The 17,713-nt window shown below is 38.3% G+C and overlaps 1 protein-coding gene across 6 annotated transcripts in view; it reads right to left on the bottom strand.

Moving 5' to 3' along the window:
* The window catches only part of LOC129732508 (protein sickie-like), a 477,819-nt gene that overhangs the window by 327,701 nt on the left and 132,405 nt on the right, over positions 1 to 17,713 (bottom strand). Inside the window, exon 1 of one of the 6 annotated variants that reach the window (XM_055693444.1) lies at positions 8,490 to 9,113. The exons of the other annotated variants lie outside the window; for them this stretch is intronic. Coding sequence (XP_055549419.1) covers positions 8,490 to 8,558 — 69 coding nt within the window. The 5' untranslated portion in view covers positions 8,559 to 9,113. Of the gene's footprint in view, positions 1 to 8,489; positions 9,114 to 17,713 lie in introns of those variants that run through there. 6 annotated transcript variants of the gene reach the window in all.

The raw sequence follows: 17,713 nt of genomic DNA, 5'->3' as shown, positions 1-17,713 counted from the left end.
ATATTTTTAGAATCAGATAAATCAGATTTTTTCGAGGCTCTTTGGCCCCCCCAATAATTGAATGAAGTCGGCGCCCATGCCCAAGCGTAGTACAAAATGACTCAAAAATTGTGCTAACATAATCCAAACAGATATGGTAATGGTTAAAAACTTAAATACAATGCAAAATTGATACAATACCTACTATCAAAGATAGAATACAGAAGTGATGTGAAATACTGACGAAAACAAAACATAAAATACAGACGTGATTTTTAGACTGGGACACGGTTATATGGAAAAAAAGCGATGATATTATGATGTGATGATCGCTCCCATGCACTTTTCGTGTTCCTCATGGGTCCTACATCAACTGTGTAAATTTTCAGATCGATCGGTGAAACTATATTTTTGCACCCGATTTTTAAAGTTTCCATACGGTTTTATATGGTGGATTTTTCCATATAAAACCGGATGGAAATTATATTTTTCCAAACCTTATTCTCTAGAGATGTTCACTTGGCTCTTAAAAATATATCGATACATGATAATTGTAGAAAATTTTCCTGGGAAAAAAACTCTTCTGAAGATTGTAAGGCGCTACGATACTTGTAGATTAAGTTATGTTGAATATCTGAACTGATTGAATATCTGAGGACCGGCTCACCATTAAATTTTCCTAGCAATACTGCTGCAGCATGCAGCTAATGCAAATTCAACCATGTGTTAAGACATGATATCGCGTAAAATTTATCTTGGAGGCTTCTCCGAATATACTATGAACACTTTCAAAGTTAATTTCACGCGAAATTATTTCTCATCCTTAAGCAAATTTGCAAAAGCAGCATGCTGTAGCAGTGTTATTGGAAAAAATTCAATGGTGAGCCGTTAGTCAGACGTTCAACCAGTTTGGGGTGAATAACTTTTTTTACAAGCATCGTAGCGTCTTACGGTCTTTGAGTTTTTTCCAGGAAAATTTCCTACAAATATCATGTATTTTTAGGAGTCAAACTGGACAACTCTAGAGATAAGTTTTGAAAAAGTAAATTTTCCCATATAGAATGGTATGGAAAATTTAAAAATTGGGCGCAAAAATATAGTTCCACCGATTGATCTGAAAATTTACACAGCTGTTGTTGGACCCATAAGGAACACGAAAAGTGCATGGGAGCTAACAATTATTTTTTGTCCCACCTTGGTGATTATACTGATAAACAAGTCATTCGAAAAGTTAAACAAAGCGTCACAAAATGACATTGAAAGAAATACAGAAACCTGGCGAAAATCATCCTGAAATGGTACAGGGATATTATTACGATAGCGACAACGATTATTACGGAAAAAAGCATAAATAAGTTTCATAATATAACTTAGTAATAGAAGCGCAACTATAATTTAAAATTAATAAAAGAGATATCAGCCAAAACGTACTTGTTAAAAAAGTGATACAAATAAAGCAAAAAAGTATTACAAAACTAATACGAAAATGGTGCAAAAATGGATCAGATATGACATAAAAATTGTTGATAACGTGGCAAAAGTGAAAATAAAATCTCCAAAAATAACACCAAAATAGTTGAAAAATGACTCAAAAATATACAAAACTCTCACCGATATAAAACGAGAGTCGCGTCGAACAGTTTTAAAAATTACCCATAAATTAACGTAAAAGTGACTAAAATTGACTATAAGTCATACAAAAACGCATTAAAAATATCATAAAATGGTATATAATGAAAGAAAATAACCAAATTATGCGAGAAAAATCTTGAAATGATACAAAATGGCACCGGAAAGTAAAAGAGATATAGAACGAAAATGCTACGAAAAAAAGTTGAAGAGGTTGTGTACAAGACACGACCGCAGAGTTAACGTAGAATACGACAGCCTGTCTTAAGTCAACGTATTTCTTGCTTTCGAAATATTCGAAATACCCTCAATGGGGTTAATCAATTTAATGGTCTCTCTACTGCAGATGACGTTTACCTCTTCAGACGGCACCGGTAACGACAATGAACAACAGCAGAGGCTATGTGCAGCTATGCAGTTTTACTTGCTGCCGTATCCAAAACAAAAATGAAATTGAATTTTGAATCTGTCTTTTGTACTAAGTTGCACTGAGATAGCTTAACTTAGGCAGTAGCTACAAAGAGGTTATAGACGAGGGCCAATGGTGCATGACTGGTTAACTAAATTCAATACGAACAATTTTCTGCAGTTTGCGGTAACGTAGATAATTTTACAACTGGTGGCTGCAAATAGTAGGACTTGAGCAAAAAATTATGCGATTCAGGCTCACTGGCTCAAACAATCTTCAAATAAATGTTAAAATAAGCTCAGTAAACTTTGAGGCTTATATGAAGTCATAAGAGGTTAATAATGTTTGTCAATGCCATTTATTGACAACTGAATATTGTTTTTTCAACATGACAAATTTTTGATTTAGTTCAGAATGATTTACTGTGATAATTCAACATGAGGTGATTTATTTGCAACTATATATGATAATTTTAAGCGCTATACCTCTAGCCACACACACTGTAGATATGCACACTATATAGCAAGCCACACACGCTATAAATATGCATACGCAAGCCACATGCGTTAGACATGCACAGACACGCTATAGACATGCACACGCTATACGAAGGGGAGCCGAGCTAAAAAAGGTAGGAACTACAGCTAACCACTACCACCGCTGCTATTGCCCGCTGTTGCTCCACTCCGCCTTTGCCAACTGCCATCGCCTCTACTGTCCGCCGCTGCTGCCCGCTGCTAGTAAACTGAGCTTGCTTGAGGATAATCAGTCTCTTATATTACTCAAAGAGTGCATTCCCGGCTAACTAGGTACTCCATTCTGTCGTCCTTTTCAGGGTGAGGCAGTAAGCGACCAATCAAAGGTCGACATTTACGTTTCGACAGGTTCAACAATTTTCAATAATACAATAGTTCGAACAATCAGATTACAATTTTCTGCATTTGGACGGGTGCTTAGATGATTTTTCAATCGATTGTGGCAAAAATGACGGAAATCGGTTGCAAACTGACTGAGTTTAAAACGTTTGAAATGACAATTTTCGTGACGCTCTCGGTTTTCGAAATTGAATCCCTGTATTGAAGATGAACCTCTGTATATGTTGCCGTAAGACGTATTCTACGTCAAAACCACTGACGGTTACATAAATGAACGCAAAAATTGAATCACAATGCCACAATGACTCGAAAATGGTGCAGAGAAGTGCGTAGAGAAGTGATACAAAAGTAGTAAATATATAGTAAGGTCTTTTTTACGCGGGTTAGAAAAGAGATCGCAGTAAGCTACGAAAGCGAACGGACGCGAAAAGTTTTCGTGTCACAATTTACACAGTTTCGATTGTGTTTTGTGAAAAAAACAAATATTTATACAACTGGCATTACTCATACGAATACGAACTGGAGTCACGCATAGGAATTGGTTAACTGATCCCGTTGTTGCTGCCCTGGAGTCGAACAACCTGTGCTCAAGATCTTTTGTTGCTGTTCATCGCTGGCAGTTGACGCATCGTTTTGATATTGGAGTGCTGTGCATTACAGAAGACCAGCTCCGGTGGATACTCGCTGCAACGAGATTAGGGAGGCCGAAAGTAAAGGAGGAACATCGGTCTGCCTCGGTGCTTGGAACAGCTAAGTTGTTTTTTTTTTTTTTATTCTTCTATTCTGGTGTGAGTTTTTTCTAACTTCGGTGGACGATCCACGCGATGGAGGTGGACGTAGCACAGTGTTCGGAAAGGACTGAAAGCAGGGTCAAATAAATAACTCCTTGGGGTTCCTTCCTAGATTAACGATATCTTCGCGAGTTCATCTTGAAAAGTGCAGTAATTTATTTTCGGTACCTGGGTGAGTCATTGATGAGAGTCAGTTGTTATGATGTTATGGAAAGTTCGGGCGAATTTCGTTTTATTTTTGGTCACATAGTTGCTGTTTTTTTTACTTGCTTTCTTGCATTAGAGAATGAAGAATAAACAGCTGTACATTATATTTATCGTATGAAATTGTGTGCATTCGCGTTGATGAATCTGTGTGCAATATAATGCCGAACTTGATGTTGAACTCCATACCTTTTTATGACTTTGCTAGCTTTTGAATAATTACTCTGCTCCCAGACAAAGTTTTTGACAAATATGTTATATGTTCAAGTTCAAAAATATAATACGAATCATGATTACTTTGGCGTTTCGAGGATAAATTAAGAATTTTATGTTGTAAATAGTGTTAATGCACTTTTGTCTAATATTTGGGCTTTGGATGCATGAATGTTACCATGTTTTTGATATTTTGTTAAAGAAACAGGAGATATAAACCGTTTCTCAGTATAAATGGAACTCAAATTTGTTTCATATTCCTTCCAGAGATTTTAATTAATTCATATTCCTTTCAGAGAGCGAGTAATGGCGCTATAACCATAAGCAAAAATGCTAGGACTAGAGTTAGTACTCAAGTTCCAACCGTAACAGTTGAAGCGAGTAAAGGCGCTATATCCTTGGTTTTGAAACCCGAACATAAGGAGGAAATACCTATGTTCCATCCCAGGAGATTGGTCAACAAAGGAGTGTACTTTCTTAGCTTTATCACTCCCAACGAATTAGGTATATTACTTCTTACATACGGATCGGTTGGTACGGATTGTCCCCGATCTTAGATTATATTGTATTATATTGTGCTACACAGTAGGCCTGGCCGTTGACAAGAAAAATGTAAGGAAATCATTTTTTTAAATGATGGATATCATTTCCTTTTTTTTTTTTCCAGGATCCTTTCAAGTACTGGCTGTGTTAGTGTAGACTAGACTAGACTAGATTTGAAATTAGCATTTTCTGGTATTTAAAAACGTTTCCGGCGATTTTAAGCTTATTTTGGGATCATTTTCTTTATTGGCCTCTTCTAATTTTCTGTATTCAATTTGAGATCGCTTTTTGTTCTGGCCTTTTTGGCATTCTGAAACAATTTTCGGCGTTTCTGGACTTCGAATTAGGGATCATTTTCCTTCCTGGCCTTCAGAAACATTATTCGGCGGTTCTGAGCTTGGCTTGAGATCGCTATTGTTTGGCATTTTTGGCCTTCGGTAACGTTTTGGACTTCAGAAACGTTTTGCAGCTATTCTGAACTAAATTTAAGACAATTCTGGACTCCAGAAACGGTGTCCGGCGATCCTGAGCCCAATTTGAATCAGTTTTTTTTTTGGCTTCAGAAACTTTCTCTGGCAACTGAAAGCTAAGTATACGTTTTGTCTTGTCTGTATTGTAAAGTGATATTTTGATGCTTGTTTCTAGTTTTACTTTATGTGAGAAAACAGATACAGAGAGATTTTGATTTCATCGTTGAAATTGTGTGCGCGGTATTTTTTTTCCGCAGGGTTTCAGTAACAAGTTTTATTTTTGTCCACAAAGTGTTAGTGTGGTTTGTGGAGTTTGGAGTATGTGTTTCTCAGGAATCATATGCTTTGATTTTTTGATTGTTCTAGCTTTTGACCAGTTGTTTTACATAATTTGATATATTTATGACTAGTTCGGCACTTTGTCAATAAATTTAAAAATATATTCAGGCTTATATGTATATTTGCTTTTATTAAATTGTTGAGGCTTTGGATGCATGGAACATTGCCAATTTTCATATTTATTAGGCGTATTAGGCGTACATTGTTAAGAGATAATCGACGTAAACGCCGAGTTCCTGCGCGTATGTGTCGGCCGGGGGGATTTAAGCGGTTGTTCGTAACGCTTCGGTGTAAACGCGTATTCAGCCCGGGCGAGTTTTGCTGATATATGGACTTCCGGCGTGTGGTGATTTCGCGAAGTGAACCCAGATATTTCATCATATCTTTCTTATCTTCATCAACGTTAAGTCGGAGACTGCTCGCGCGTTGCATCTAAATTATTACATCGGAAATCGAAGTAGATTTCGTTGAGTCGATAAATATCATTTCAACCCCCGCGTCGGTACCTTCCATGAGGTCGTATTATCTTCAGATGGATCAACAACGCGCAATTGTTTTAGGTATAAAGAGCTTCACCTTACGAGGAGATATACGGTTATTTTCAAGTTGTCTCGGTTAGTCAAAAATCCTGTATCCTCGCGTACGTTTAATTGTTGCGGTGTTACATTGTCAAACTAAATAAGTTCGAATCACATTATGAATATCGTGGCGGATGTAATAAACTTTTAGACGCGGCACTTGTTCTGAAGAACCCGACATTAGCGCATCGTTTACCAAAACGAACCCTGCTGTATACCTTCCCCTTTATCCAACATCCCAGTGATTTCTCGTGGAAGTGCAGAGGTGTTCTCGGCTTCCAATAAAGCGAGTATCACGTCAACATATTCCTATAAAAACTCCTTCTTTGACCTGCATTCGGATGCGGCCGGCGCTGGTTTTGCCTAATATAAAGATTTAGGTCACCTGTTTTTACACATTGAGGATGCACGTTGGTCCTAAACATCATCTGTTGGTTCTTTGTGTAATTACAGCTGATCTGGCAATAACGGAGTAGCAACCGCGGGCGGTCAATCATGCTCATGCTCATGCTCATGCTCAGTAAGGTCTTTTTTACGCGGGTTACTTTTCTCCATTATTCAAAAACATATATTATATTCGAAGATGTATTTTGCATGTCGTGAATGCAAACATAGTGAGTATTACGCTGTTGGCAGAAATTTTCACGAAACCATGCTTTTTCAACTGGTGGTTAGTTTTTCTCAGCATCTACTAAACCGATTTGGCCGAACTTTTGTTTTAGCATAAAAAAAATGATCAGAAATGGATAGCCGTTTTAAGATATCTCATTTTTTTGGATTTTTTAAACAATGATTTTCCATGAAAAAAAAAAATTACAAAAATGGCAGCCATTTTGACAAGTTTCTGAGTTTTCAAAAACGGCTATGTTACAAGTTAGATTATCCATTTTTACATGCTAAAACAAAACTTCAGCCAAATCGGTTCAGTGGATGCTGAGAAAAACTTACCATCAGTTAGGTACTGATTTAGAAAGAGCATCAACGTTCCCAGCTGCCAACAGCGTAATACTCACTATATTTGCATCCCCGAAATGCAAAGTACATCATTAAATATACCTTAATCAATAGCCAAAATACCTACCGTCGTTTCTACCGGGTTTCAAATTGTTTCTTTTGCTTTTTCTGGTTCATAAAACTGTTTACAGGCTTTATCGCGGCAAACCTAAAATCATTTTCCTTTTTCACATAGTAACGTAATCTTGAATAATTTTTAGCTTTTTGGCTGCATGAATCACTATTGTTTATGAAGTAATACGAATTATAATTCTTTGTGGCACCAACTGGGCAGTCGTCCGGTGTAGAAAATAAATCTTGAACCATAATTACCCTTTTCAAAATCCGTCATTAGATCGCCAGCCAAACCACATTAACTCAAAACTTTCCGCTATTTCCGGTGGCAATCTGTAAAAACAGCCGCTCCCAGCCCGATCGTAATAATTGTCAAGAAAATACTCTTCTAGTTTTTATTTCCAGCTCATTTCTCATCAAAAGCGATCCACATATTTAAACCGCGGCGACATTATTTCGCTCCTTTGCTTGCTTGCGCCAAGTGTGAGATCTCACATTTATTTGTTCCATTTAATCGCGTCCCATCAACGAACACCCCTCTGCCCTTCCTCCCGAGCGGGAAAACCGCACTGTGAACGGAAAAGCGCTTTTTAATAACCGCATCAGCACCAGCATCCAGAATCGTTTTCGGGTATCACATTGCCACAGCAACGACAGGTTTTCACACTCTGCCCCAACTGGCCCAACCCTCTTTTACTTCCGTTTGGGCTCGAACTGGATGATGAGCTGATTAAAATCTAACTTCACGCTCCATCATTTATAATGAAGTGTGCCTCTCCCTCCACGCGCTTATTTTCCAACATCTTCGCGCAGTTAGACAGCATCCTTCCTTACACTTGACGGGGAAAAGACGTTCCTCTCTCGAGCACACCTCACAGCAGGCAGGCAGCCGAACCGGGTGTGAAATGTATGAGTCTGGTGAGTAGATAAAAAATAATCTTCCTCAAAAGCGAAACGATTTCCCTACAAGTGCACGGCGGACTTTTGCTGGTAATAAACGCGGTAAAGTCAGCACACTTCACTAATGATGTTTTTTCTGACACGGCACGTGACACCGAGAATTCTGAGAGATCTAAGAAGATGCGTCAAAAAAAAAAATAATATGAATAGAATGTTTTCTCTCTCCAGGCATCCCTCTCCCCTGTGCTGCACCCGCTTGTCGAAATGAGACATTTCCATAGCAAAGCAGTTGAAGAAGTTGCGAGGTACCTGTTAGCTAGCTTTTTTGATATTTCCATGGATGGTGGGGAAAATGAGCTCTCGCTAGAAGTGAAGTACATCTTCCATTAACTGTCGAGGACTCCTCCGAGTGTTATTTTATAATAAGGAGATAAGTGGGACTTCATTCCTTGGAGCTAATTCACTCAAGCGTGAATGGTTTAACAACTTACCTGCGATAGATTTTTCGTCACCGAAATATCGTCGTTCGATCCTTGACCACTGACGCAACGGCCCAGCATTTTTTGTTAGAACGGGTGGATTTTTTCCGCGTGCAAAATTTCACACCTGACCACGACTCCCAACTAATGCATCACGTAAATCAATTTCACGAAGTGCGAAGTACGCCGTGATGCTGAATGCCGGATTTCTGGATTGCCTCACTTTACACATAAATTCAACGACTTTTTCGTTGTTCTGTTTCACGATAAATTTAATCCAACCACTCTCTCTGGACTCAAGGACCGCGGGTGCTTGAAAACATTTTTACACCATGTCACACTGCACGGATTCCGCTTCGAGTGGCAACCATCGCGACAGGTGAACAACACTCGACACGAAAAATTAGTACGTTTGATGGCTTTCGCGTGACAGTTTGTAGTTTCGCTCAATGACTATTTGTCTGGCTCGGGACTTCCAGGGAAGGATGGCTGATGATGATGCATCACACCAAACTGCTGGGGGTGGGCTGACTGCGGTGTCTATTTTTAAAATATATGCTCCCGCTGCGGGGCGCTCAACGAATGATGATGATTTCGGTAGTGGCAAACTGCCAAACAATTGGCCCCAGCCTGGATTGGTGCGCAAATGGTGCTGCTGCAAAAAGGTGCATAGATAACTATAGAAAATTACAGCAATCTATTCGAGAGACCCCGTGAAGTTGCGGGCACGAAGCGGACAGGAGAATAGATTGAAAATTCGCTTTGCTTTGGTGGTGCATAAATAAACAAAGTGGCGCATTTTCGGGATTGATTTTTATCGTCTGCACATTGTAATTATGTCACTTTAAATAATGTCTGCACGGTATTGTCCTGCTTAGATAGTTAATTTGTCTACAAAGTATTTTGTGTAAATTTAATCTTAAAGCATTTTTAAATCATGAGAAACCTCTTCAGTGAGAAAGAATTAAGTAGACCAAAGTCTCTTTTTACGCGGTTTTCATATGCGGGCTCCAGAGTTTACTTGTTTTTTTTTTTTCATGGATTTCCCAGAAAAGGCGTTCTCTACGCGTTTATTTAGAGTGGTTGATGAGTTTACTTAATCCATTTACTGCGTATTCAGTAATTTAGCCCATATTTTTAATATGATTTGCAGTGTAACTCTATTGATTCTTCTTCTAAAGTATTCAGCAAAACTGATTGAAAACATTTAGCAATTGAAGTTTGTATCTACGAGGATTTCGGAATTTACACGAACTTTTCAACGCACCACGTATCTGCGTACAAAAAGACTGTAGGGTACATCTACTTTTTTGACAACAGCAGAACAAAATCCAAAATTTTATTTTCCACTTGTTATACACAGGAATGGAAAAAGATATTCTATAACCTGCACGTGAAAGTAATGGCCAACTAAGCCATGTCCAAAGAAAGTCGCAAAATGTTTATAAAAAAAAGACAGATGACTGGTACCCATGTGAGGTGGGAAAGTTCTTATGAAATCATTCATGACAGAACCCCAGACAGAATTCACCAGAGAAATGATCACTGTAATTAGGAATGGAAATCGACTGGAAAAGGTTCATAACAACTGGTTGAAGCTGTCTAATGAATAAATAAAAATTAAGAAAATTGGAATTTTTGTCTTCAACCAAATGAAATATGGCTTTTTATTGACAAAAATCATAACGCATCAATAACCTGAACGGAGAAAATACATTGAAACATGGTCGTGCAGAAATTATGAGAATAGGTCGCCTACAAGAACATAAAAGGGTGTTTGGCTAACAAAAAGGGAAAAACATTGGATGAAAAAAATAGATGGATTATAAAAGCACATTTGATGGCGGCATGAACTTTTACGTGTACGTTCGAGAATTAGCGCTGAAAAAGGAATCTTCAACAGTGCTGCGTTTTGGAAGTGGATAAGATGCAACAGAACAAGGCGGACAAAAAGCAGAATAGTGACGCGAAAGGAGTGGAAGGTAGGTAGTAGGGTGTCGCAAAAAAATCGATGTCGAAAAAGTCAAGGTGCTCAGCTCTAAATCAAAAGATAATGTTATCTATAGCATTTTTGTAGAAAATTTGACTTTCTAAAAAATTGTTTTCAGGTTGCCCAAACGTGATTTATGAAAAAATGACTTTTTAGAGCTACAAAACCTCCATTTTGCACTTTTTTCAATTCTGTTTGATTCTCACATTTTTCCATATATTTTTTTATTTTTGTGGGGTTGTTTTTGAATATTTTTCACAGTTCAACATCGAATTCAGTTATATGACTCACAGAGCCCAATAAACATCACAGAAAAATTAATTTCTCCCATAATTTTGAGATACAACTCATCAAAACACAAATAAAGTTTATTTTAATCAAGAACTGTGATTTTTACTGCAAAGCGGGATTTATGACGAAAATCTACATGTAAAAAGATCCTCGATATCCTGCCGGTAGGCTGAGATATTGGCATTTTTATATGTGATGGAAAACTATGCATTTCACAAAAATGTCAAATAACTGTTTTATTTTGAGAGATAAAAAACAGCAATGTTCAGAAAACAAATGCATTTCTGAATGGCTGATACTTTAGTATAAGATTTAAAAGTTCGGAAAAATCTGCGAAAGAACGAAAATGTTTAGTGCCTCCTCATAGAAAACTTTATGCTGCTCGTAATATGTAAGAGAAAAAAACATGATGTCTTCGGCGAAGTATCTTGTTTAAAGATAACCTAAAATGTAATCGAAGACACCTTGCGTCTATCTTATTCTGATTTTACGAGCTTTTGAAGGACAATACGAATTTTTTTGGACCGACAACCGGCAGAAAGCTTTTGAAACTGCGAAAAAGATCAAAAGATACAGTTTTGGCTCATCACGACCCGGAGCTACCACGAATGCCAATACGAAATCAACAAGTTCTGTATGGCAGGTATTTTGTGCTCATGACAGACCACAAGCCTTTGACCAGTCCGTTTAGCTCTACCAGATTGTACTGGACTAGTCCTGTGCGCCGCCGCCGCCGACACTTTTACGCACGCCGCCGCCGCCGATGATTTGGACTCGGCGCTCCGCCGGAGAAATTTTTGGTGCGCCGCCGAGAAAATCTTTACCGCGTCGATAGTGATTGTGTATGCTGGATTTTTTCCTGGTTATAGAATATAGGTATATAGAAATACCGCAAATCACAGCCGATAAGGCAACACTCGTATTGGTATTAGGTTACGCGGAATTTGGAAGTTCTCAATACCCCTTCATCCCTACGTAATGCAATTTTGCATGGTAGCTTCACGCACTTCGTTAAGTATTTTCTCTCTCCTGAGCGTGTACTTACGAATGTACCTAAGTGTAAATTATTTTAATTTGTGGAATTTTGATACAATATTTGACAATAAATATTCAGACTTTTTCATCGAATGAAATCAAAAATATCAATATCATTATCAGTGATTTGCTTGGTCAGTTTGCTTCGAGAAAATTGTTTCAGTTCTCATAACATTTATTTTTTATTTTTATGCAAACGTATGAGCAGTCTTAAAATGTTCAAAAAATGTATCAAAAATGACTAGTGTTTATTCATTAATTATTTGGTAATTTTCTTTAGAATACAAAGTTTTTTTTGGAGATCAAAATGCGGGAATTCACTGAAAATTTTGCGCAAAATAAATAGTTGATCATATTGCGCTGAAACAGACATTTTTGTAGATAGTTCTTTCGTCAACATTTTCAAGCACTACTATATTTTTTGCTGATTACTCGTTAGTTTTTATTTTTTTTTTCCTCTGTGCGGACTCATCACTGCGACCAGAGACATTTGATCTATTGTGAAATTGGCCAGGTGTTTTCTGTACTCCGCACTTCATGTTATTGGCAGTAAATGTACGCTTTTCATTTATATCCGTACTTGTGTGAGAGAGTTTACCCTTTCGTTTCAAGCTTACTGCTCTACTATAACGAGCCTCTTACTATCCTACCAATATTGCCAAATTACAATTCCCAGGAGTGAGACTACACCTAACGTTCCCCTCTGGACATTATGTCGAGATGAAGGAACCTTATCGAAACCTCGTTCCTCGCGCCCATACCGCCAATTACAATTCCCTGGAGAGGATTAATATTCCTCAGAACAGTTTTATTATAAGAAAGACTTATTTTGTCAAGAGGGAGGAGTCTTAACGAAACCTCGTTGCTCCTACCAACAGCGCGTCACAATCACAATTACCCGAGGAAAACTTAATGCTTCACCTCTGGTCAGTTTTATCCCAAAAGTCGCAATAGAAAATGAAGAAACTGTGGTGTTTACCGAAGAACTCTATTCGATTGAAAAGAGTTTCCCATTTTTTCAGTTATTCCATGGGTAACCTAACAAAATATATGAAAGTTAAAAACGACTCTCTAACGTAAGATTTATCGAATTTTCCCAAAGGTCTACGGTTAATCGAAATCAACATATCAAAAAACTATCTATCTTTTTTCCTAAATTGAACGTCTCTTGGAACAGTATTCCATGTAATTTTTTGTTGCGGGCTCGTTGATGATTTTTTTTGGGATTTACACTTGTTTGTACTTTCTCTGCTTGGTTTATTATTTTCTGGTTATTCAATTGATTGTTTACTTGATATCTTACCAATTCTATTTCTATTTTTGACATTCTTACAACTCTGACGCATACATTTTTTTTATGAATGTTCAATTAAAAAAAATCGAACATGAGAGTACAAAAGCACACATTATGCGCAATATTTTATAAGTGGTAATTAGTGTCACGCCGATACACGCCGCCACCGCCGCCGCTGATAAAACACGGTGTCCCCTTTAATATCCTACCAAAATTGAAATGTTCTATCGGGGGGTCTAGAACAATTTGTTTTCGAACATATATTTGTAATTAAAAAAAAAGGAAATAAATAATATGTTTCAGAAATACATATATAACAAAACACAGCTTTACATAATATCAGATTTTTTCAAAAGGGTTAAGTGGGGTATTAAAGACCCTTGAAAATTTGGAGTCGAAAATCAGCTGAAAACAAATAAAATGTTGTAGCTTTGATTACATTGATTGATGATTGATCTGATTGATTTGTTCAAAAATCGACATTCTATCCTATAAAAAAAATGAAATGCCGGTTGTTAAGTGTTGCTGTCGTGGTTTCATTATAGGATATTTGCATTTTCGTTCAAAAAAATGGTGATTATTACAGCTTTTTTTCGCTTGTCAACAAAACTGGACCCTGTATCTGAGCTATACGTTTTATAGAGCAACTCATGAGCTTTCATTTGATGTTATTAAAAACTGCGCCGTTTTAGTAACGACCGAGAAAATTTCATTATTCATACATGTTTTAAATCATTATTTAAACCCATTGTGTCAGGAGCGCAACTACGTTTTGTATCGATGTCCCCCAATCGAGCTTAAATTTCCAGGGTTTGTTCATCCATGAAATAATTTTTATATATAAGTTTTTTTGAGGTAGGAGTTAGTGGGGTTAAAATGCAGAGCGGGATTCAGGTGTTGGGGGCCCGTGACAGGCCTCTCTTCTCAAAAATATTAGTTGAAATGATTTAACGCTTCGCTGGAAGGTGACGAGCAAAACAAAAAAAGGTCTCCAACCTGTATACACGTCTGGTCTACAACCAGGGGGCCCCTGGTGTCGAAAGGACCGGGGCATTCACCTCCCCCCCCCCCCACTTAAATCCGGACCTGGTGAAATGGCATTTTAAACTCAAATGTCTAGGTGCTGCTAAAATTACAATGTTACTGTAACTTTGAGTAGAATGCATCGATTTTTCTGCAATTCGGTATGCTTAAAAATGTTCTGGCTACTAGAGATAGTCGGGTTTGGCTTTTTTCAAACCCGTACCCGACCCGTACCCGAATTTCGTTTTTCGGTTTAAACCCGAACCCGAAACTTTTTTTTCCTATCAAACCCGAACCAGAAACTTTAATTTTTGGAAAGCCCGAACCCGACCCGAACTCGAGATTTTTTCTTAGAGGTCAATTTCTTAAATCAATTTGAGACTGGGATGTTATAGTACTATAGCCTGCTATAGCCAGCATTTTGAATGTAGGTACAAAATGGAGTTACAAAATGGAGTTACGCTCCTTGTGCAACAGGTTCAAATGATAGCCTAATGCAGGTATTAGACGAAGCAAATATTTGCTATTTTTCAATACAGATTTTATTTTGTGCAAATAAAAATCGTACCAAAAATAGCAAATATTTGCGTCGTCTAATACCTGCTTAAGACTTGTTATGAAAAAAATCGATTTATTTTTAAACGGTGCACTTTTTGAATACGTCCAATAAAAACTCTTGAGTTGATTTGTAAAACGTATTATTTAATTGTAGAACCAAGTTCTGATGACAAAAAAACTCCAAAAATCACCATGTTTTTGAATAAAAATGTAAATATCTAATTATGTAACCTCGACAGCAACTTTCAATAACCGACATTGTATATTTTTATAGGATAGAATTACCATATCAATTTTCAGAGAAATTGATGAAGCGTACAAAAAGTTATAGCTTTTTTTGTCTTTTCAGAAGTTTTTGGACTTAAAATTTTCAAGTCTTTTCTACCCCACTCAACCCTTTTCAAAAAATCTAAGATTATGCCATATATTGTTTCATTATATGAAAAAACAAAACTTGAAGGTTTCAACACTATCTGATCGGGCCACCCAGCACCTAAATCCCTTGATAAGTATACATAGTTCCCATTCCACCAGCTTTTCAATTACAAGAAAAAATCTGAAAAAAAAATTGTTCTGGACCCGCCGATAGAACATTTCAATTTTAGTAGCATATTAAAGGGGACACCTTGAGCTTTCGAATGATGAGTATAAGAGCGATACTAATTTTTTTTGGATAAGTTTCTTCTACCAGAGACACCGCCGCCGCCGCCGGTGATATGGTCTGCGCACAGGTCTATACTGGACGGGCGGTTTGCCCGTCGAACTGTGACTGCGAAATCCATCGCGTGAAAAGAGTTGAAACCGTTCCAGCGGACTTCTTGTCCCGATGTCCTAAGGAAAGCAACTTTGGTAAGGAGGACGAAAGCAAGGCCTAATCAAGTATTCAGTTTTCAATATAGTTCTATTTGAGAGACATCTTGTGATAAAATAATAAAACCATCGATCATCGATTCTCTAAACCTCGAACATTGCAGAACCCCCGAACAATAAAGTTCAACACCCATTTCTAGCAGCTCATCAAAAGCGTCACACTTTCCTATTCTAATTTCAACTGCATCTGCGCTCCCAAAAATAGCCTCCCCAAAGACTTCTCCGCGAGCCGGTACAAGTTCAAGATTGTCAACAGACGCACCCGAAGTGTTCGATCAAGATGCTTATCAACACCGGCAGGCGGGCGCGGGTGTAAAGAATTTACTTTCACTGCCAGCCTATCCGCAAGCCCAGGGTCAGGCTCAAGCGCGAGCTGTTTGTTGTTGAGAAAACCCAGTCCAGTGGCAGCGCGGAAGGAAGGTAACCGAATTATTCAACGCCTACGCCTTCTCGAAATGGAGAGGGAGCGAACCGAAAAAAAAATATTGATGAAAATTACTTCCTTTTCAGTTTCATTAGTTTGGAGTTCCTTCGCGTGCCACGTCGTAAGAGGAGAAGGGACATCAAAATAATTGCTCTCTGGAGTGGGAAAAATGGGTCAATGGGAAGTCCGTAAGCAAGGGTGTGAACTGCGGAACCCATTTTCGTTTTTGCCGTCTGGCCACAGCAACTTGCTGTAGTTGTTTAGGCAAATTTGAACAAATTTCGATAAGGGCAAACAATATTTTCCCCCCTACCTTTTGATTGAGTTATTTTCATTAATTTCTTTCGCAGCACGCGTTTCCCGACCGGAGCAAAGATTTCTCGCACCAGTCAAGGGCTTACTCCCGTCCTGTTATGGGTGGAGCGGGTAAGGAGGGTAATAAATTCGATTTGATGAAGGCGAGCTGATTTTAATTACCGATTTCAATTACCGCCAGCACTTTCGCGTTGAAGGCAGTTCGGAACGTTTTACGGCGCAGCTTCGGACCTTTTAATACCTTTTCGGTGTTGCCTTTCGGCCTTGTCCGATCTGCGCTCCCGAGAGCTAATCCGTCCGGTTTATGGCCAAATGCCACAAATAATTCAGTTGTCTAAATAGTAAAATTGGTTTTATTTCAAGAACATAAATAGCGCGCTGCATCTTCGGAGTTGGCCGTGGGCCGATTTCGGCTTCTTATTTTATTTCATTTTTCCCATTCTTTTGCGTCCTATGTTTCTCTTGACTGACTGCTGCGCTATGAAAGATGCATTGGATAAACAAACACAGGGCAGCAGCAGCAGGGCTGGAATTTTGGAGACAGCAAACATTACCGAGAAGAAGAAAGAAAAACAAACACTTTTTTGTCTTGTGGTGCAGATTAGACCTGTGCACCGATCGTATCATCGTTAGCGGCGATGGTTACTAATTTACGCTTGGCAAGTAAAAATAATCTAGGCGGCGCACAACATTAAAATTATCGCACGCCGGCTAACAGCTCTAATGCAGATCGATCCAGGAAACTATGGATGCAGCGGGTTCCAGACTGTATAAATAGACGACAATAAAAGCAAACAGAATAGAACGGTTTGATTAAATGTTTTGCCCGGTCGGAAGTGACGAATTAAAACATGCCCGAAACGCACCACATGCGGAACCGTAAAAAAATGTTCAAAAATATATGATTTCCACCACCACAGCAAAGCTTATCATTACAACGATCCATTAATCGAATTGGGGAAATGTTCTAGTTTCCTCCTGCTAATGGGTCTATCATGTTACTATCCGAAGAAACCATACGGTTTCTTCCGCATGATGATACTCAATCGGAAAGTCGGTAAAGCCATTCAATCGAGACTATAAGAGCTCCCATTTCCGCTTAGTTCATCGTATATTACACACATCTCTGCATTAGAGCATAACCGTCTTTCTTCTTGCCACTTCGAAATCCCTCCGCTAGGTAAACCCAACACATTACTCAACGTTGCGACGCTAATATTCACATCTTTATTGCGAACGCTAAGAGAAGCATCTTCTTGTGGCAGACTTTCCACACGTTGGCACTGGTGCACTTTAAACTTTAGCTACTAACGGTTTTCCCGACGCTGATGTGGCACGCGGTGTTTCGCAATTGCTGATTCAATTCGTGAAACTGCACTCGGTTTTGACAGAAAAACACAAAAAAAAAAACTTCAATCACGACGCTCACGCGGGTG

Source organism: Wyeomyia smithii, chromosome 3 (genome assembly GCF_029784165.1).
Source record: "Wyeomyia smithii strain HCP4-BCI-WySm-NY-G18 chromosome 3, ASM2978416v1, whole genome shotgun sequence".
Lineage (NCBI taxonomy): Eukaryota > Metazoa > Arthropoda > Insecta > Diptera > Culicidae > Wyeomyia > Wyeomyia smithii.
This window is presented reverse-complemented; position numbering and strand designations above follow the sequence as displayed.